General features: G+C 39.0%; 1 protein-coding gene across 9 annotated transcripts in view; it reads left to right on the top strand.

The window, feature by feature from the left end:
- Positions 1–21,914, top strand: part of ATXN7L1 (ataxin 7 like 1) — a 113,581-nt gene that overhangs the window by 60,440 nt on the left and 31,227 nt on the right. For 5 of the 9 annotated variants that reach the window (XM_071733942.1, XM_071733941.1, XM_071733944.1 and 2 more), the window contains one exon: positions 18,987–19,209. In XM_071733942.1, coding sequence (XP_071590043.1) covers positions 18,987–19,209 — 223 coding nt within the window. Of the gene's footprint in view, positions 1–3,318; positions 3,487–12,425; positions 12,560–12,966; positions 12,987–16,352; positions 16,373–18,986; positions 19,210–21,914 lie in introns of those variants that run through there. The other 4 variants (XM_071733946.1, XM_071733947.1, XM_071733948.1 and 1 more) reach the window with 4 other exon arrangements.

A 21,914-nucleotide genomic window follows, 5' to 3' on the forward strand; every position in this document is an offset into this window, starting at 1 on the left:
TCCTACTGAAAATTCTATGGGAATATTCTTCTGATGTACAATACAAAAAAGTTGCTATGAAGTGCTGGCATATTGGCAGGTTTCAATAGGATAAATTCACCTCCATCCGTCCAAAGCTAACTGCAGAAATTAGATGTTTTCAAGATGTTTCTTAAATCCATCCTCATAATCCTAACACTGCACTGACATCAGGCAAGCAAAGGTCTATATCCAGGTATTGGTAGATAGGGAGTCTCCTTAATGCTTTTATGCAGTGCTGGTATCACCAGAGTCTCATGTATAGCCTGAAGAAAGCAGGTTTCTTAGCCACCTAGTTAAAGCCTGCAAGATGAGCAGTGGCCCTTTATCTAAAAATATCAAGTTTTTTCCCCATATTACCTTCTCTGTGTGATGAAGTGCAGAGTTTGTCTGCATTAGCACAAAGTGTTTGTTAGTGTCATATATTGTATAAGGAAAACCATTTACAAGAAATTAATTTATAAGGTGAATCTCTGTGGTCTTCATCTCAACTGTAGCAGTTCTTTTATATTTAAATAAGTGTCTTGATATTGTTAATAACCTCCTCTGTTTGGATTGAAAATTTAAGCATTGGTTATCACTTCCTGAAACGTTTGGTTCAGGCAATCTACTGATGGATCAATTGAGACCCCTAATAATAAGCTACAGAAAAATGACAATATCTTGATTGATCTTAAACAGAAGCTGTCATTAGCCTTGTTCTTCATCAGGTGGATTTTTATTTTCAGATAGGGAAGGGATCGGTTTGAATTTACTTTTGCTAGGTTCTTTGCATAGTTAACTATGGATCCCCACCTCCAATTCTGGTGCATTGTTTTTTTTCAACATGGGAGTCAGCCTTTCCTTAATGTTACCCTGTGGTCTATTTTAAACAGTCAGACCAGCACAGTGACTTCCTGGCCATTCAGGATCTGTGTTTTGACCTCTATCACACACTCACATGAGGCAGCCATCACCACTCACTTTGCAGCAGCCTTGCAGTCCTGTGGATTCCTAGGATTATGTGTTACAGCATGCTTTGACAGCTGCTCAATGGGCATGAACCCGAGACCTACAAAGAGGTTCAGCAGTGTCTAACATCCTAGCCATGAAATGATGGAGGTATGCAGTGCAACCCATAGTTTCTTTCGGTCCTCAGTTTCTCAATTTTGCTGGAGCTCTTTATGAGCAATTTTTTTCTAGACTCTTTTTTTTCCCAGTCAGTTTTAAACTTTTTACTTAACTATTTGTCTTATTATTTATTTACATGTTGATATTACCTGTTATTTCCATACTTATTACTTGTTTCTCTTCTGCTTATTTTTCCTTCCAATCCAAGAAGCATTCAGGATTATTTTGCGTAGATAGGCTCGTGCCCCAAACGTATGTATTTTACTTCTTACTTCAAGAACCATGCTTGAATTACATTTAAAAAAAACCCACAAGCCAAGAAGTGTGCACCTTCAGAGATCTGTTGGCTAAATTTCTGAGCTCCAGTTAGGGTCCTGTGCATCAGGATGTCTTGAGTCCAGTTCTGTCTCAAGGCCTATCAAAACTACTGTGAGAAGGACCTGCAGGGCCTGCTGAAGAGCTTACTTACTGTGACTAATCTTTGACAGTGCTGGTTCTGTGTTTTCACACTCCCCATCCGCTTTCTCTCTTCTTCCAAGGCCTCAGGCAGATGATTCTGTGATTAACAAAGAAACTTGAATAAATTGGGGCCATTACTGCTCCTGCCCCACTGGGATCCCTGCAGAGTCAGGGAGGGTGCACAGCCGGGGAATGCAGCACTCCAGAGAACATATTTCAGATTAATTTCCTGGGGGACAACCCTCCGTGCATGTGTGCAAATATGTAGCATTTAATCCTAAGACATTTCTAAGTACCTTATGATGTGAGCTTGCATTTGCCAGTGTGTTTCATGTTAGATGCAGCTGTGAGAATAAATTTGAAGTGAGAATAAAACTGGAATGCCATGCTGCTCTGCTGAAAATGGGTTTGGCTGGGTTTGGAGAACCCAGCTACTAGAGGAGTTGCACTCTATAGTGGACAGCTAAGGGGCTGTCCTTTTAAATACGGTTGAAGCAGATCACTTGTAGTGGCATTGGGTAAGCTTTAAACATACTTCCATTCCAAATCTTGAGAGTTATCCTGAAAGAAGTATTTCAGGTTAATGGGGAACCTGCTGTTTCCTGCAGCAGTGGGCTGGCTGAGTTTGGCAGGGGGATGCTTTGACACGCACGGCTGTGCCACGGCAAAGCTCAGCTCGTTGGTGTAGTCTTTTATTTCTGGTGGTGACACCATAGCTCTGATATCTGTGTACTTGTGAGTTCTTCAGAGTACTTGTAAAAAGAAGAATAGTTGATAAATTATTTAGTGTTTATCCAGGAGCTGGCTGTAACAGGATCTTAATTCTGGGTCCACTTGGACATCTCAGTGTCAAACAAGTTAGATCCTTAGAAGTTTAATTTTGATTTACTGCTTGCTGAATTTTAATTTACTGCTGGCCGAATTTTGATTTACTGCTTGCCATGCATTACTCTGCACAGTTCAGCAAGTGCTAGAGCCTGGGAGAGGTGGGCAGAGTGTCACCAGGCTGGAAGTGGAGGAAGCTTCAGTACTGCTGAAGGACTTGATTCCTGTAAGTCTTCCTAAAAATAAGCAGTTTGACAACTTTTCAGAAGAATTGTGTGATAAATGAAACAGGGTTTTCATAATGAAATTTTTGCATCTACTGTGCCAGTCCTGAGCTTTTTGCTCTTTTTGCTTGTTTGGTTGGTTTCGGTTTGGGTTTTTGTTTTTATTTTGGGTTTTCCCGCTCGTTGCGTTCAGTAAGGAGGATATAAAAAAGAATAAAAAAATTAAAAAAAAAAAGAGAGAGAGAGAGAGGGAGAAAGATCAGTGCTCCCCCCCATCCTCGAAGCAGGCGTCAGTAAATATCTCTCTTGTTTACGGAGCGCTGCTGGCGGGCGGCGGGCCCGGGAGGGGGAGCTCCCGGCCCTGCTCCCTGACACCTCGGCCCTGCTCCCTGCCACTCCCGTCCCTCTCCACGGCTCTCCGTGGGGGCTGCTGTCAGCACACCGGGGGAAGGTGCCTCTGATGGGGTTTTGCAGCAGGGTCTGAATGCGAGCCTGGGTGGCTACAGGCCCTGGGTTCGTTTGTTGCCGAGAAGTGTGAGAAACCTCTTGGAGGAGCCGCAGGAGGCTATAGGACACGGTTGTTGCTGGAGAGAAATACCCCCAGATTTAGACACAGGTGTCATGCAGAGGGAGGTGGCACGTTAGCCACAGCTCGTCAGCAACGCCCTGGTCTCCAAGGGAGCCGAGACGCTGAAGGGTGCGAGGGCGCCCTGGCAGCTCCCGCCCCGCTGCAGGAGGCGTCCCCGGGGCTGAGGCGGGTGCAAGGAGGCCAGAGCCTGCCTGACTGACTGGGACAATGCTTATGGTGGACTGAGGACCTTTTAAACCTGGCCTAATGGTTTATATTAATGTAAGTGAGCAGATCAGAAGTAGATATGTGAAAAGAGAGGAGTAGTTCATTACTTTACCATAGAAGGACAAATACATTTAATAAGGAGTGTTTGAGACAGATCAGGAAGTGTCAATACTGAAACTTCAAGCGTAACCAGAACTTTGACCCTCGTTTATCTATAATGTTTGTGTTTTTTTCCCATCTGTATCAGCATGCTGTTGTGCAAATATGGTAACCTGTGTTGCTTACAGTCTTGGAATCTGATATAGTCTGTGATTTTTATTTTTATCTGAACAAATCTACCCAAACTACTGCAAAGATTTTTAACTTGTGAGCAGACACTAGGGTCCATTTTGAGATGCTTCAGAAAGGTTAGAGGAAAACAGAGGCAGGTAACTAGGAAATTGCACCCATGTATGCAAAGAAGTTATTGTGACTACTTCCTTATGCAGAGTAGGTATTTGTGTATTTTATTGCTTGCTCTGCCACACATATTTCACATGAGACAATGTGCCAAAAAAAAAATAGTGCAAACTGTTGTCAGGTTACATTGGTAATAGGTAGTGTTTCAGAAATAGGTAGTTCATAGGACGGTTTTGGAGTTTTTTATTTGACTAATAACATGACAGTAGTACCAAAGCAGTTTCATCAAAATGTGCCACTATAGTGGAGAACTGCTGACTCTTTAATTAGCAGCTGTTGACTTTTTTATGGACTCCTTTAAGTATTAGATGGAGTTCTTAAAATCAAGAACAATGCAATTGCTGAGCATTTGCTTTTGGAAGTTTTGATATGGTTCTAGATGTGTAAATTTGCATTTAAAGGAATTGAGTATTTCATTCTTTAATGATTAATATTGTTTTTCTCAGTGTGGAATTCTTGGAAAGAGAGGGGATTACATGCAAGCCTTAAGGGATACATAGCATCCGGTTTAATGTCAGCATTACTGCTTTACTTCTGCTGTGCTGCAGTATGAATTGCATCTGAATTAATTGTTGTGTGCATGGATTACAGCCTCCTTCTATTTGTACCAATGAACTTAGGAGAAAAAGTTCTGTGTCCATTACATTATTTTTAAACTACTCTAGCTATGAAATCTAAATGACACTAGAAAACTTTAATAAAGTTTTCAGGAGAAAAAAGAAAATCTACTTGTTTACCTGAGACCAGTGTCATTTGATGGAAGTGGTGTCTCTGAATCTGTAAAATACTATTGCTGTTAAATGAACTTTGATTTCTGTAAAGCTAGAAGTGCCCTGAAGTGTCAAACCAATATTGCTTTATATTTAATTAAAATACAAAATCCGCATAGAAGTATTTGTTTCAGACTTGCTATGTAACAGATTTTGACAGGTAATTGTGAAGAGGAAGACAGAAGTCATAAAAAAGTTGTCTGTATCACTACAGTATTTATTGATTTTCCAGTTAGCCAGGAAAAGGAGGGGGGAAAGGAGGGAAAGGCATGTAAGATTTGTGGCTGATTAATTGGCATAAAATTATTTAAAAGAAAGAAGTCCCTGATAAAGGATGAATTAAGATTGCTTGCAAAGGCAGGTTCAACAAGGCTGTTCTAATTACTGAATCTGTGAGACTACATCTGGGGGCAGCAACACAGAGGGTACTTGCAGGATGAGAGCAGCCTATTCTAGTTGCTGGAAGACTCAGAGTTGTGTTATACAGAATGTCTGGTCTCTATTCCTACACTGTGATGCAACTGTTTATTAATACTGTGCTGAAGCCAAAACAGGAATGTTTTGAAAGAGTGGAAGTGTAGAAATAGCAATTGCATCTCTTTGATCCGTGGTATGACTGCAGCTGTGACAGGTAAGGCCTGATGCCAGCCACCAGGCTTTGCTATGGGGCCTTCAGGCCATAAAATTTAACTGTCTTTTTCTAAATGCCACCTCTGAAGCTCTCTGAAAGTATTTCTTAGGCTGTTGCTAAACAAGTTCCTGGTTAGAATTGTTAACTTGGGGTGGGGGGAGCAGCAATGGAGCAGAAAGTTTATGTAAGTGCAGTTCACATGTGTGTGCTTGACAGGTATGCAGCCAATTTATCTGGAAGTTACAAGTTGACATTTGCTGTGGCAGTAGCCCCCAGGAAGGGGAAATACCTTGGGTGTCTTTCCTCAAACCTTACAGCAACTGAGGCTTTCAGCAGGGCTGTGAGGTAGTGCAGTGGGTCTTGCATTTATGTTTTTTCCTAGTCAGATATGGCTTAGGGGGGTGGAGAGGAGTGTTGACCTTATCTTGTTACAGTAAATAAGAAGTGAAAACTTTTAAACCTTCCTTATATATGAATTGTTTAATGTTTACCAGTCTTAATACCATACACCGGACCTGCAAATACTGTACAGTAGGATATACGTTTTCTGGTTTTGTTGCCTGAATATTACACCTTCCAAAATATGTTTGTCCCTAATACTAAGAATAAACTTCATGTTCTAAGGTAAAACAGCACAGGAAGACGATAAAACTTGTTTAACTTTCACTGCTATCACCTTTTAGGCAGTAAGCATTTAGAGATCTGAAACGTAGGAGAAATAATACATAAAACTGCAAGAGTACTCTGATATCTATCATCATGAACTTTGGTTTTGAACATTTTTTTCTTGAATTACTTGGTTTTCAGACCTTAAGCAACCTGGAAAGTCAAGGCATTTGAGACAAGGAAGAAGGAAAGAAGAGGTAATAAGGCTGTAGATTTAGGACCTGCAGATTTCCACAGCTGTAACAGTGATGTTCTGGTGGGATAGGTAACCCTCTACTTCATTCTACTGTAGGACCCACTTTGTCTTGCTGTCATTTGAAAACAATTGAGCAGTTCTCTGCTACAGGTTTTGCTCTTCAGTGTAAGTAAACCTTTTTCTCTCAGTATTTACATACAGTGGGCAAATGCCAGGGGGATAGCTGAGGTTAGTTTTGGTTCACTTTTTAGCCATTGCTGGTTAAATCTGCTGTACTGTCTAGCTACCAACTGGCAGACTCAGCAAAAAGCTTTAGAAAAGACTTGCTCTGTGATCCATTTGCCAAATACAGAGTTTAGTTCCTCCTCTGTAATCAAGCTGGAGTCAGCTGATTATAGCTGAGATTTTTCATGCCAGGATCCTGCTTGTTGTCCTTTCCTTGCCTCTTTGGTTAAGTGATGTCCATAGCTGGAAAAAAAATAAACTCATTCTCAAACTCCTCCAGTTTAGAAGTATCTCTTGTTATCTCTGAAGTGTAGGATTTCTTTCACCTCTAGCAGCATCAATGTAATGAGGAGGAACAATTTCCAGAAGAGTCTAAACAGCATAAAGTCTCTTCTGGAGTTTGCTGTCTTCTGACAGATGGAGAAAGGTTTCAGCCCTTCAGCATGATCACAGATAGTCTGCTTCAGAGGAAGCAATTGGCAGGTAGGAAATAAAACGTTGGATTTTTTCCATTTCCTTCTCTGTCTACTTTTTCGTTTCCCTTTCTATTACACTTTTGGCATTGTGTCCAGGAAAACAGCTTCAACCTAGACTGATGTTGTCTCATGCTATGTTTTTCACACAGTTAAAAAAGCACTTGTGCTTAGAATTTCCCCATATTTCAAATATGTGGTTTAAGTAGCTTTATTGTAAACCATGATCTCACAACTCCATTCCTCTGCAGAAGCCATCCCCAGCTGTATTTGGACTTATTAGTGTCCACCATGCCTGGCTCCTGCATTGTCAAAAGTATCTTGTGTTTGTTTGCACTGAGCTCCCCAGCTCCCTGGCAGAGGATGCAGCCCTGACACAGCATGGCAGGAATGCACACAGCCAGCTCAGGCTTGATGCTCTGCCTGAGCTACTGCAGCTTCTTGGGACGCAGAGCACGGGGGCAATGTTACAAGGCAGTGCCTTCACAGGGCATCCTTGCCATTTTCCCCAGTGCCCTTGCTTTTGGAAATGCCATACAGAGACAACTGAAGTGCCTCACTTTAGATTAAAAAAAACAAACAAACAACAAAAAAAAAAAAACCAACAAAAAATACCCCAAAAAAACCCGAGCAAACAAAAACTTCGGTCTTATGCAGAATAAAAGTTGTGTCATTTCTGGACCCACAGCATCCCTAGAAGTATAAGAACATTTGCACCAAGCTGCATCTAGGCTAATGAGCCCAGCTGGCACTGATTTGTTTCTACATCTCTGGCACAGATAATCTGACCATGGGTAATTGAGTGTTTATAAATAACCCACTTTGAAAATCTTCAAATTGTTTTCTCTTCTGCCTGTTAGCATTTCTTGGCTGAACAAAGGTTACCCTCATCTCCTGACAAACAGATGTACTATTTGTTCTTCCCACCTGAACTGACATATTATATCAAGCATGGATGAAGCCAGGTTCTAGCACTATAAAAAGCCATCAAAGCTCTAGTAGAAAAAAATTATCTCTGATATATTTTACCTGTGCTCCCATTGACTCAAGTGGTTTAAATAAAAAATTACTGATATATGTCAAACTTCTAAGAACTTGGAAAGATGTTTATTGCAGGCTTGTTCTCAGAGACCTTGTGGCAAATATTTAAGTTAAATGTCTTCAGGTAAAACTGATTCCTTTATATGGACTTCTAATTCCTAGTTGGACTTCTTGTGATCTTGGTTGGTTTGTTTTCTTACTGTCCATGTTAAAAATCACAAGAGCTGTTCTGAGTTGGGCTGTGCCTTGTTTTAATGAAAAGTGAGGTTTTTTCTCAATGAGCTTATGTAAGTAATTATAGAAGGCAAGTAGAGCACCTCTCCATGCTGAAAAATATCCCATGCCATCACCTGGTGAGCATCTATAAATTTATTTTTTCATAAAATAAAGTTTGTGTGTACTTTTTAGAAGATGCATAGGAAGCTGCAGCCACCTGCACTGAGTAACAGGTTGTTCTCAGCATCAGAAATTACTGGAGGGAAAGCTGAATTGCACAGCTGTGGGATTGCAGCTGTGCTGCACTGTGAAGTTCATGCACTTTTGTAGATAGTTGTAATATTTCCTTTCCCTTGTGTCATTCCTGTCACAGTAATACAGGACAGACAGTATGAGTGGGTGAATGAACTTGGAATGCCTTTAATTCCTTTCTTCACACAGCATGGGAAACATGGACCATGCTTCAACAAATTTTGAAGTCTCCACCTGTAATTGATTGAAATAGTAGCTTGAAATAACTGATTAAAGGCCTGTCAGAAAGAAATATTTTATATAGGTAGAACAGACATTTAAAATTGTAGACATACAATACTGTCTCCCATTCAGGGCATTGGTGGGAAAGCTGTTAGTATTATAAACAATTAAATAGCTCATCCAAAACAAGTAAGTTGTAATACATGAAGAGTGTTGCAGTAAAGACTGGTAAAGGGGTGTATTCACAGGTGGAATGTGAAACACTTGTCACTTGGACTCTCAGGCTGATTTGAGTCTACATCATTCATGTGTGGTTCACTCTGGAGTTTGCTTAGTTTGCAGTTAAAAGTCATAAATGGTGCAAGTTAAAGTGCAAGCTGCCATTTTAGATCTTAAGATGAATGTAGATATAGAACCAAAGAGATTTTTAAGAAAGAAGAGAAGGCAAAAATGCCCTACAAACCTACTTCTGTATTTGGCTATGTCTTTCAGTTATGTCTGTTCAGTTTTGTTCTGTAAAAGGTTTAGTTTGGTTTCTTGTTTTTAAGAGCTATTGTATATACCAAGGGAAACATGAACAGGTGACCTCTTCAGGAATTATTTTGCCCATTCACTTTGGAAGCTGTCTGCTAGAGGGTTATCACTTGGGGATATTCCTGCAGCATTCTAAATAATAAGATTTATTATGTATGGCAAATAGTGCATCTGAAAAATGAGTGAGCTGATTTATCTAAAACATTCGGAAAGAGGAAATATTTTGCACTGACAGTTCTGCTACTTCTGTAGCAGGGTTTGATGAAGTGAATTAAAATTTAAATATAAGATCGTTCTATTTTCAAAACAAAGAAATGTCCTTAGTTCGGTAGATCCATTTTGTTAGCTGGACTTTCAAAAGACGTCAGAATATTCCAAGGTGATTAATTTGAAGCCTGGGAATAACCACGAGGAGTGACAAACATGTAAAAGCAAGTAAAAAAATTAATATATAAATTTTAACATGAGTTTCTGAAAATTTTATAACTAATATAATAATGATAGTAGTAGTAATAATGCTTTTAAACATTATACCAATTTTGTCTAGGAATTTTTAACTCTTTGCCAATTTAGCTTTAAAAATAAGAAGTTTCAGCAGTCTTGTGAGAATCAGCAGCTGTGAAGAGACATTAATGAATGTGCCCCCAGAGAACACTATTTCATGTGGCAGTAGCACTCTTGTGCTGAGAGTTGTCACACATGTACCTACAGTCCAGACAGAGCTTATCCCATCTCTTGCCAGGTTGCAAAGAACTGCAGATCCAGGGTGCAACGATGCAGGTACTCAGGGTAACTGAGATGGAGCAAATTGAGGGATCCAAACCCCTCTGAGTTTTAGGAAAATGGTTTTTTAAAGTTTTTTTTAGGAAATATATTGTTTTACCAGATGCCAGTTTTGGATCCCAAATAATAGTCAGAGCTCAAAAATCCAGAAGGTTTAAACTATAGATGATATACAAGCCCTGTAAAGCTATTACTCTGGGCTTATTCCTGTAAAGTTACTGGGTTTGTACAAGTTTTACTTAGGAACAATAAGAGGATCTAGTGATGTGCTATCTTGATATTAAATAAAACCTGGCATGATAATATGCACAAAAGTGGATCAAGAGCCTTAGCCTCCTCCTAAAATCAATAATTTGTTTTTATGGAGTTGTTTTGTTTTTGTTTTTGTTTTTTTTTGCAAAACCACCTCAGTAGTCCCATCTCACTCATCTATGGCTTTTCTTATCTGTGTAAAGAAATGCTGTTACATCCTTCTTGATTAAATAAAGCATTAAAGCTGCAAGTTTTATGGTCAAAGACAGAAAAGATCCAACGATTTCCTAAAACAATAATGTACATAAATTGCCTTTTTTGTTATTGTTTTGTTAATGGTAAATGTGGAGATAAAGATACAACGAAATATTTTGCCTGATAAGTATAAGTAAATAAATAACAGAATGTAGCATCAGATGACCTTGAGTGCGAAAGATCTGCCTGAGGCCTGAGGAAACAGGTCTGTTACACAATACAAAGTGTGACAGGATGGCAGTACTAAATTTTCCTCTACTTGAAACAGTGTGTCTGAAGTAAAATTATTTAAGTCAGATGTTTAAAGGAATGAGCAGGTGAGTTACTTTTAAATTCGCATATTTAGTAAAATACAGTGTTGTTCGTCTTGTTTATATTAATATATAATTGTATAAAAATATATATTTATATATGTAAACTTAAATATTTTTATAAATATAAGTATCAAATGTAAAGATGCTGGTTTCTTCCAACAAATAGCCAAATAAAAGATTTCTCTTCACATATAAGGTCACCCAAAAAATTCTGATTTGGGTGTGGTGCTCACCTATTTTTCAAGGAAAGTGTCATGTCTTGAATTAGTTTCATGTCAGAAATATTTCATGTCAGAATATTTCATGTCAGAAATAGTTTCATACTTTTAGCCCAAAGTTTAGGGCTGACAATACATTTTCTTGCTCTTAAAACAACAGTGATGGAAACACCATTACCACTGCTCGGTGGGTTAGCAGATATCTGCAAAAAGTTGACAAGGGCTGTCCTTGTGGGGTAAGCACCAGACACAAAGTGTGAGGTGGCTTTTACCTCAAACACTCCCAGACTTATCAGGAAGTCTCATTAGTTGCATGTTGCACTACCAGAGCATCTCCTCCAGCAGAATGGGAAAATTCCATCTGTAAACTCTCCTTGCATTTCTCTAGTAGAGTGTTGCTCAACAGAACTATGTACCCAGATTTCTGTTATTTAACTTTTGTCTGTGGATTTTTTGTTTTGCTGAGCTGAGATAAATGTAAGACTTGCAGCAGAGAGTTGTCAGTTTTTTCTGCACTAGCAGTGTGTCAGGTGGCAATTGCTGATTACACGTGTGGAATTGTGTCATTAGCAATGAATTCCTACTTAAATCTACAACTCTTTTTAAAATCAAGTTAATACCCTAAATTATTAATATCCAATTTTAAAGCTGAAGAAGCAGGCTTTGGTAGCAAAGTTAAATCTAGGTCTTCCAGCTCATTGATATGAAGACTGACATTGTCACCAGGGCAAGATATTCACTCCTCCATTGTTTTCCTGTCTCTTACACATCAGTGATGCCTTTGAGCTTTGTCTTTAGATCTCAGAATCCTTGGGAAAGAAGCAGACAAGTGCCCAGCAGTTTCATTTTACATTTACTGTCATTAATCACACTATTTGAAGAATTTTTTTGTTGTGCTGGAGTTCTGTTTGACTTTTTTTTTTTTAAACATGCTTTCGACTAAAGAGGAATAGGAGTGCTCTGGGAAATGCTGAGTGTGTGCCTTTGTGATATTTGGCCATTTTTAAGAGATTTGGCCACTTAAGGGTAATGATATTCTGGATTATTCCTCCTGTTTCCTGTAACTATGCTAGCAAATGCCATTATCCCATAAATAAAAAAAAAATTCAGGAAAGCAGCAGGTTTGCCCTACTGTGTTAAACACAAACACCCTCCTTTTTTCCTGAATCAAGAATGCAAAAATGCAGTGCCTTCCTCTAAATACACACTTGTTTCTTCTGCTGGTTTTAAGTTTGCACTTCGGTTCACTTCTGCATTTACTTGAGTTGTATCAACAGCTACAGAAAAAACAAAACAAAACAAAAAAAAACCCCAAAACCCTGCAGCCGTTTTCAGTGCTTGTTGTTCTTGGCTCTGGATCAGTTCTGGTGTCCAACTGGTAGGACCTGAACCTTGGTGCTTAACAAGTGCCTGTAGTCAAAACAGTTGGTGTGTGCAAGCGCTGATCTGGTATTTGCTGCAGGAGGTCATCTGCCTGATTTTTTACCGTGTGCAGAATACCTAATCACGTTGCTGTGTTTCTCTGACGGCATCTGTGGCAATGTGAATCGTTTCACATTCCAAAAGTACATGTTTACAGTCGTCGTAGAATCAGATTAAGTTGGCAGCCTGCTCTTCTCTGTAAGTGGCTCAGTTTACATTTCTTCTTCTAGCAGGATGTTTTGCATAATTTTGCTGATCCTACTCACTTGTAGACTTTGTGAAATGGAGAATCGTTTTAGTGGGTTTATGTCAGAAAGCAAAGCTTGTGTTTGTTGTAAATAAACACCAGCAGAACAGTGGTTATTTTAGCACTTGATAATTTCCCAGTTATGTCATTTGACCTGGAATGAAGCTTGCAATTGTTGAGCTGTGTTTTATGCAGCGGATCAGTCCGGGGGTTTGAGCTGGCAGTTTATTTCCTTTGTCAGTTTGCAAGAAGTATCAAAATGAAACCGACTGTGCTGTTTCCTTTCCAGTGCGCAGCACAAGAAGGGTGGAACAGTTTGCGGATATTATTTCCAAACTTTTTCAGCTGGACTTGGAATAGTGTTTTGTCAAAAAGCTGGTAAAGTTATCCTTTGGTCTTGCAACACTATGCTGTAGTTTGCTAGCATCAAATCCGAGTTTATTTTTGCTGGGTTTTGTTAGTGTTGTTTCAGACTGTGGCTGCAAAATGAAAGTGCTTACAAGGTGTTTATGAACTCTTGTTATGAACCAGCTGCCAGTTCCTGCAGGATGACACATTTCTGCAAGCAGTCTAGTTCAGTTTTCTGGTAGCTGGCTGTCGCTTTTCGGGCATGCGTGGGGTTTTTTTCTGGCTTTGTTTTATTAGAATTAATGCCAAGTAAATATGCAAACTTTGAACGGGGATCAGTACAAGGTGGCAGTTTTCACTTACTATTTACTGAAATTGTAAGTATACGTTGCTCAGCTTTGCACAACGAAGGGCTGTGCAACAAAACACCTCAGGATATACTGAAAACAGGAAAACTGTAATTTGTGCATAGGTGGTGTATGGAGTTACCATAAGTAAGATCATCAATCAGGCTGGGATACGTTACTTGAAACAGAGTCACATGGTGGATGAGATACTAAATTTTGTTACCATTGATTAAATATTGAAAATGGGGAATAACAAACAATATTCATGTTGTGTTAGGGGCAGTCAGATAAATTAATTTATTCTATTTTAAGTAAAAGGGCTATGAACTCAAAGGCTGTGGTGAATACAAGCATGAAAGGAGTTTTATTATTCTGTACTGTTTACTAACAGCAAATAACTTCATTACCTGTCTGGGGCTCAGCTATTATACTTTGTTTGTTTTTACCAAGTGTAATGCCAAGCTGTAATCCCTAACACTGAGTCTCTGAATTATTCGTGGGTCAACCTAAAATTAATTTTTGCTTTAGGCCTCTTGTACAAAGGAAGTTAGGTCATGCTGTAAAGAGAGTAATGTTTCAAAATGACTGGTGCTGACAAAGTTCTAGTATCTCTCTTCTGACAGTGTTTGAGGGATTTTTTTTGTTGTTGTTCAACTACTTGCAAAAAACACTGAAAGACCTAAGGCATAGCTGTCTGTGCACTCAAACTGTGCATGACTTTTTCCCTTTGCAATCTTCTGCATCTCACTGATGGACAAGGCACTAACTGGGCAAAAACTGTTCCTTTGATTTGCTCTGTTTTGAGTAGTGCATGTTGGGTAAGAATGGATATAGGTGGGATATACGAAGAAGTGGGAAGGTTTGTAGGCATAATTAGAGGTAATCTGCAGTTATGGGATCATGTGTAGATCTTTTGGGTACAAAAGTACTACAGTCCACCTGGAAACATGTGGTTGGTGTATTTTACTGGCAATGTATTTACAGTTGTATTGTCTGTAAGGTTTGCTGAGAGCTAAGTGAGTGCTTGATCTTGTGTGAGAGAGTTGAAGGAAAAATTTGAGAAGAGTCTTTCTACTCAGAATGTGGTTTTGCCTCTTTGTTTCCCACACACTGTGCTTGTGACTCTGGAGCTCATGCTGCCTCTATTGCTTTGCTTTTTTGCTTATGATTAGAAGGAGAAGTGGCGTTTCCTGCAAAACAGCTGCTAGTATTCCCTGGTGACCAGTCAGAGAGGATCCAGTGGAATTACAGATTCAAAGACAGACCTAGAGGACTTCGGCAGCTGTAGCAGAGGGTTTGGGGAAAGGTAGGGAGTTGTGTTGTGTAGGATGCAGGAAGGAGGATTACAAATGTAGTACAAGGGCATGGGAGCGAAGCTGTGGAGGTTCAGGGACTGTTAAGTCTCCAAGAGCATAAGAACTTCACATCTACAAACAATTCAGATTTAGCTGAGAAAGTTGGACTATATCCATGTTTCCATAGGACATGGAGAATCTCCTGGAATAAATAGTTCACAATGCTCCTGCTACTGAGTTCGCAATGAGCGTTAGGAGGATACGCGGCACTGGGCTTCTAGGCTCTTGCCACTAATCTAGGAAAAGTAACAGATATTGATCAGAAATTGATTCTTTAGAAATTGCAGTTAATTCAGTGAGAGAGTATTAAACTTTCCACGAAGATTAATGTCATTAGTACATTAACTGACAGTAGAAGTCACATGTTACTTGTCACTTGTTGCAGTGGCTGCCCTGAGACAGCTGAGGTTGCAGAAGGATTAAAGTAATAAAGAGGATTGTAACTTTGTGTTCTCTCTGTTGCTGGATTTGACAGCAACTGGTATTCAGAACAAAACAGAGTATGTGTTTTTGTTTATGTATGGTGTGAACACTCATTCGGAACTACTTAAATTAAATTGAAAAAGTTCTCTTTCGTGAGCACACATTCATAGCTTTGCCGGCTTCTGCAGAACTGAAATGCATGGAGAGCTTAGGTTAGGATCTCACAAGGGAGAGCTGGTTTACTTGTTGCCTTGCAGGATTTTTTCATCTTAAGGAAACAAAAATTTTCATTCTCCTTTAGGTTCATTTATGTCCAGGGCCTATGCCACTGCTGTATATAAGCAGGGATAGCCGTGTCCACAGTTGCACGTGTAGGAGTTCACCTGCCCCGCTACATCTAATCTGTCTACACATGAACTGCAAATAAGTGTGAACTTTTTTATTATAGCTTGTTGTCTCCTGAATGTGTTAGCATGTGAATATCTAATGTTGTAACAACTTCTTAAATATAAATTTATTTTACTCACATGCTAATTTATTACATAGGCTATGTAGTATTGTCTGTAATTCTTTGTTTATATGTAAAATATGAATAGGCATATAGGTAGAAAAGTTAAAAAAACAGATGTGACCAATAAATTCAGTTTTATAGAGAAGCAACACAACTCTGGTTTAAGCAGTTGATTTTGGCAGCTGACAGAATTGTCATATATCCCCATTATTTCGCTTTGAAACTTCTTACCCGTGTCTAATGCTGACTCACTCCCACATACGTAGTAAGGAAGGAGGAAGCAAGAGGCAAGCTGACAGTTCTTGAGAAGGCTTATATCAATATTTAGTTATGATTTATGCCCCCCACCGTCAAGATTTGTTTATGAGTTTTCACACCTTCAACAAGTCCAGCCTCTGTGGCCATGCTTGCCCAGGTCAGACAGGGATTTTCTGCTCATTTGGGGATTGTTGCTCCTCCAGCTCTCCACTGTTGGCCCTACCTGGAAGGTGTTGCTGCCACCATCTCCTGCTGACACTGAAGTGACATCCACTTGTGTGAGTCAACGTGCAGATTTCACCTGTCCAGGCAGTGCCCAGGAACACTTGACAGTTGTGTGGCACTGACTGTTTACTTTCTTCCTCCTGTATGACTTTACAGTGGTCATAATTTCCATTTTGCTTCTAGGAAATTTCAAGAGAAGCTGGGTAATGCTGATAATTCTCAAATATGTATCAGTCTGTCTAAAACATGGAAGACTTTCTGTAGCCATAGTTTGGGGGAAGAGGAGAGTGTGAGGAGGTAAAGGGAATAACAAGAATGACCACCAGTTTGACACACTCAGATAAAATAATTATGTCATCTTTTCCTTCCCTATCTTTTAAATTAATATTTATTTAAAATAGTGGGATGCGCTTTATAATACTGTCATATCACTACAGTGCCTCTTCCACCATTTTGTTTTATAGTAAAAAATGCAAAGTTAATGTAAATTGAGAAAGTTTTATAGGGAAAAGCACCAAACATTTAGCTTGACTGAAAATCCAGTGTAGAGACTGTTAAAAAAATAACTTGCTGTGGTATGTGATACTTAGATGGCTTTCAAATGTAATTCTAGATGGTCAGTATCTTGAATGTCTGTCTTTCTGGAAGATAAATCTGCTACTTTGTTATTAAAATTAAATTTCCAAATGTATACACAGGAATGATATCAGAGACACGGTTTACAAAAAGTGGTCAGTCTTGAGAAAATCAGTAGCTGTGGTGAAGAGTGGAGCAATTAATCCTGAATTTATATAATTTGTGTATGAAAATTGTTGGTTGTTTTTTTTTCCCAAGCTTCACTTTATACAATATACAGCTTGGTTTTGTTGGTTACATAGCAGTTCCTTTTCATGAGCCCTCAAATAATTAATGGGAAAGTTGCAAATTTTCATTAATTTAAACTGAAGTAGTAGTTGCTGAGAAGGTCAGTGAATCTTGAAACAATAACTGTTATTTAACAAAATAAATACTCTCTGAATGGAATGCTGCATTTCGGAGGCAGATGCTGAGCTTACATGGTTGTTGCCACCAATGTGAGGTGAAATGAATGTGAATTACCTGCACCCTGCAAAGGACTTCTAAAGGCAGTGGCTGCACGCTGAGCTGTGTGATGGGGTGAAAACTATCAAATGACAGTGGCATTTGGGGCGTGAGGGGAGAGATTTTTTGCATGTAAAAGAATTATTACTGTTTTCTTCAGTTTCAAGAGAATTTTTAAAGGGAATTTCAACATTTATAATTAAAACTGTGAATATAAAGATGTGGAAGGGCTTGATCTTTAATAGAAAAGGCCTGTATTTAGTCATTGGTGATTCAAAAGAAACAGTTTGGAATATTCTTCTAAAAATTTTAAGCATTTATCTTTTGTTCTTGAGGTATCTGCCTATTGCGAATTAATCATGGATGAATCCGTCTGCTACTGGCAAGTTTTTACTTGTGAGGATGCCAGACAAATTGTCATGTTTTGATTCTCTGTGGGAAAATTTTTCTTAGTTATCCTTGAAATATCAAACTAGTGAGCACAGGGCTGATGATGTAAACACAAAGCCTTCCCTTGCAGCAGCAGGTCACTGGTGCTTCCTTAACCTGCTGTTGGCTGACACGGCAGCCAGTGCTGTGCAAGTACAGTAGTACCCGCTTGGATTCTCCAAGTTAAATGCTTTAGATGAGGAAAAATTGCTGCATGTTGAAGGAAAAACTCCAGCTTGTCCAGTTCTTGGTCTGTAATTCTGTTCTGCTTGCTGCATTTGATCACAGTGTCAGCAGTGGGGGTCCTGGGCTGATCCCTGCCGTGGGGGCTCGCGGTGCCCGGTGCTGGCACACCCGAGTCTGTGCTGCTGGGATGGAAAATTCCTCTCCCCATATCCTGCCCCTGCCACCCACTGCCTCTGGCTGGGGGACACCGGGTGAAGGGGACAGGGAAAGGGTGTTGCCACAAATGGGGGCACAGGCCTGGTAAACACAGCTCCTGAATCTTGTGTTATTTTGTCATTGGGCTTAGGTTCACAGCACCAACCGAGCCCCTTGTTTGCAGCACACTGTGATCCAACGCTGTGCTGGATCCAAGCACTAGCACTTCTCCCTGGAAAAATATATAATTTGTAAAAGAATAGCCAAGTATGTCCTTAAAACAAAATTTTTTTTTCAACAATATCAGAGGTAGGACACTTAGATTTTAAAAAATAATAATAATCACACCCAAGCAATTTTGCTGACGTCTGTCCTGAAGCCTGTTCTTCTGTTGCAGGGTCAGCATGGCCTTGCTTTTTGCAGTGAGCATGAAGAGTGTTTACAAGGGTCTGAGATCTAGATCCAGTGTCTGTAGCTGATACATAAGCTTCCTGCTTCTTTGCACTTGCCTCTTTTTCTTTGTGGAAGAAAATAAAGGTTTTACCTTGATTGAAACAAGGTAGCCATAAAGAAAACTGTCTAATAATCGGATCACATGAATTCATCCTAATTATTACAGAAGCAATATCATGTCTGCAGCAGAGTATTTCACCAAATCACCTGAGCTGTTGTTACATACTCTCCCCTTTCTGCTTTATGTGGCACAGCTGGGACACCTTGTGTACCCCCCACACAGATACTGGTGGTTGCTTATTGCTTAGAAAATCATTTCAGATTTCTTGGTGAAATTTTCTGCTAGATTATCAGCATTTATTTTACTATTTTATCCATTTTTCAGAGTGCTTCACAGAATCAGTTTTGTTTAATTATCATTTGGCTTGATTATATTCACAACAGTAATGGACTGGTGTTTTTCAGAATGATTAAATCATTGTAATTGGCATAGAAAGGAACAACAGCTTCTTCCTGGACTTCTTTTAGCCTATGTAATGCTGTAAAGTTTATTATTTTTCCATTACAGAACGAAGACACGGTTCAATGTGTAAACCTTCCCCTTCTCCAGCTTCTCCAGCCTGCAATTCCAGGACATCCCTAGTGCAGATGAAACCGAAATCCTGTATCAGCGGCCATAACCCTGTCAGCAGCAGCTCAAAGCCATTCAAAACGCCCAAAGACAATCTACTTACCTCCAGTAGCAAACAGCACACAGTCTTTCCTTCAAAAGTATCACGGGATAAACCATGGTAAGTACCAGAAAATAGCTACTGAAGATGTTGCTCTGCAAAAAGTAATGAGTATCCCTATGTGTATTTCACAGTCATAAAAAAAAAAAAAATCTGTAGTCTCATCCTTATCTAAGTTTACAGTTTAAGATGCTACATTTCCTAAGGGAGGAAACTGGGATGTTTTTAACATTAAAAAATATTTAGGAGGAGGAAAAAGGACTGGACTACTTTTCTGATGTTCCATCAAATGTCTGCTTTTCTAAACTGCATATAGCAGGTGAGATGTTGACCAAGTCTGCTATCTTTAAGGTCCATCTTTCAGTACAGCATCAGCCCTTAAACTAATGCTTTTGAACAGTAGGACAATTTTTTGCAGAGTTCTTAATAGTAGCTTAACTGATATTCATGGAAACTTACTGCTTCTCATCCTTTATCTTCAACAGCAGCTGCTGTTGGAGTTTGTTCTGTATTTTCATCATGTTTGATGCCTCATAAGAAAATGGAAGAAAATTCTGTCTGCTAAAATCACTATCTGGGGACATCTTACATCATTGTATTGTGATATATATACATATATATATATATATACACTCACACACACATTCAGGCTTTGAGACTGCCATGCCCATCCTCCTGTGACTGTGATGATAGCAGCAGAGTTGCAAAAATGGAATTGAGAGCAGAATTGGGTCACTATTTTATCCATAAGAAACTGTTTCAACTTTAGTTATCTACAGAAAAGATGCTTTGTGATTAAGTCACTAGGCTGGTGACTCGAGACCTGGGTTCAGTTCCTGGTTCTGCAGTCTACTGTTACACATTTGTTGTCTCTGCCTCTGTTCTGTGTCTGTAAACATGAGATAGTAAGACTTCCTTTTTCTCAAGTTTTATCTACTAACTGTCTAACTATCCTTCCCTTTTATATGTAATACCTAGCATAAGAAAGTCATTATTTAGGTAGAGTTTATGGACACAGTTGCCTTAAAGCAGTAGATAATATAATACAAACCAGTCACTTGTGAGACACTCATAAACTCAAATTATGTTAAATTAATAGATCTTGGTTTTCTGCCTGAAACATGCAAGTGGTATGATTTCAAAGACAGTAGCTTCTGCCTAGCTGTGGAATTCACCTTGCACTGGAAAAAATATGATCAAACCATCTTTGCAAAAATGATGAACATTGTGCACAATTATGGTACATAATTCTGAAAATAGATAATCCAGATATTTAGATTATATGCATACATGCACACAGGTAAGATAGAAATTATTCTAGTGAAGGTATAAGTTCCACATTTAGTCTTAAAAAAATTATATTCTGGACTAAGTGACCTTTTCCTCTGAATGTTGGAGGGAATTGGTTTTTTTAAGTCTAATTAAAAGAAAATAAAAAAGAACTTTAGAGTATTAATACTGTTGACAACGAACCTGTTTCTCATGCTACTGTTACTGACAACAACTTAGATATCCACATTTCAGTGTACTAACTGAATCTGTAAACCATACCCTCCCTTCTGGCAACAGATGGCATTTCGTCAGTCAGTAAAAGCTGGAAGGGAACAAAATAACTGAGCATTTCTACAAACCCTTTTCCCTTTATTGGGAACGTCCCAAACATTTACTGAAGATTAACAAGGTAGATTCAGGCATCTGAAACTGTTGTACTGCTCTCATGGTACTTTGGCAATGAATATGTCAGTGGTTGTACCTGCAAATTATCCAACTCTTGCAGTTGCTGGGAAATAATACTGTGGTTTTGTTTACCAGTGGGGAAAAATGAGGCATATAGTAAAGATATTGTAATCATCACATAACAAATCACAGTCTGAAGTGGAAATCAATGAAATTGTCTTTCAAAATTTGTTGTTAAGTGCCTTATATTACAAGGCACAATTGTATTTAACAATTACAATTGTTAAAGAATAAACTCAGTCTGATAATCACCACAGGTTATACAGAACTGAAAGATGCTATGGTAGAAAGTATTTGGTTCTATTCCATCAGTGGATTATAATTTTTATTTAGAATTCTAGAAAATATTCAGCAGGTTTAATTTTCTTAAAAGAGAAATTATTCATAACATTTGTTCTTTTTAGGATAAGATTATATCTTCCATTCAGATGCCTGCACACACCATAGAATTTCACATAATTAACTTTTAGAAAGAAATACTCAATTTACACAAATACAGTTGTCTCAAAACTGCAAATAAGATTCAGGACTTATCGGAGTGTGTTGTAGTTTGTCATTGCCAGAAGTTTCCAGTTATTCAGTGCTTTTGTCTGTTACATGGAAATCTCATGCCCCAAATATTGATGTAGTTCATGACAGTTCTAGACAGTTATCAAATCAGCTTAGTTCAGGAATTGCATCAGTTGTAATGATTGATTTCCAGACCCCAGATAATTTTTTATGTGCTTGCCTGATTCATCCATACAGCATCTCTTCTAAATTTTGGCTGTTGGAAGTACAGGAGTATTTCAGCAATGGCCTCTGCAGCAGCATCACCCAGTGTGTCTGTCTATTGTCAGGCCTGCCTCTGTGTAAACCCAGCACCTCGCAGTTTAATTCATTTGTATTTTTGGTTGAGTCATCATCTTAAGCACTGACCAAGTAGCTCTTTTTCACATACTGTCTTGTTCTAAGATGTGCTGCAGAGGCTCAGGTTGTTCTCAGCAACTGTTTTAAATGATCAGATGGAAAAGATCTGGAACTGTTTC

Source organism: Heliangelus exortis, chromosome 1 (genome assembly GCF_036169615.1).
Source record: "Heliangelus exortis chromosome 1, bHelExo1.hap1, whole genome shotgun sequence".
Lineage (NCBI taxonomy): Eukaryota > Metazoa > Chordata > Aves > Apodiformes > Trochilidae > Heliangelus > Heliangelus exortis.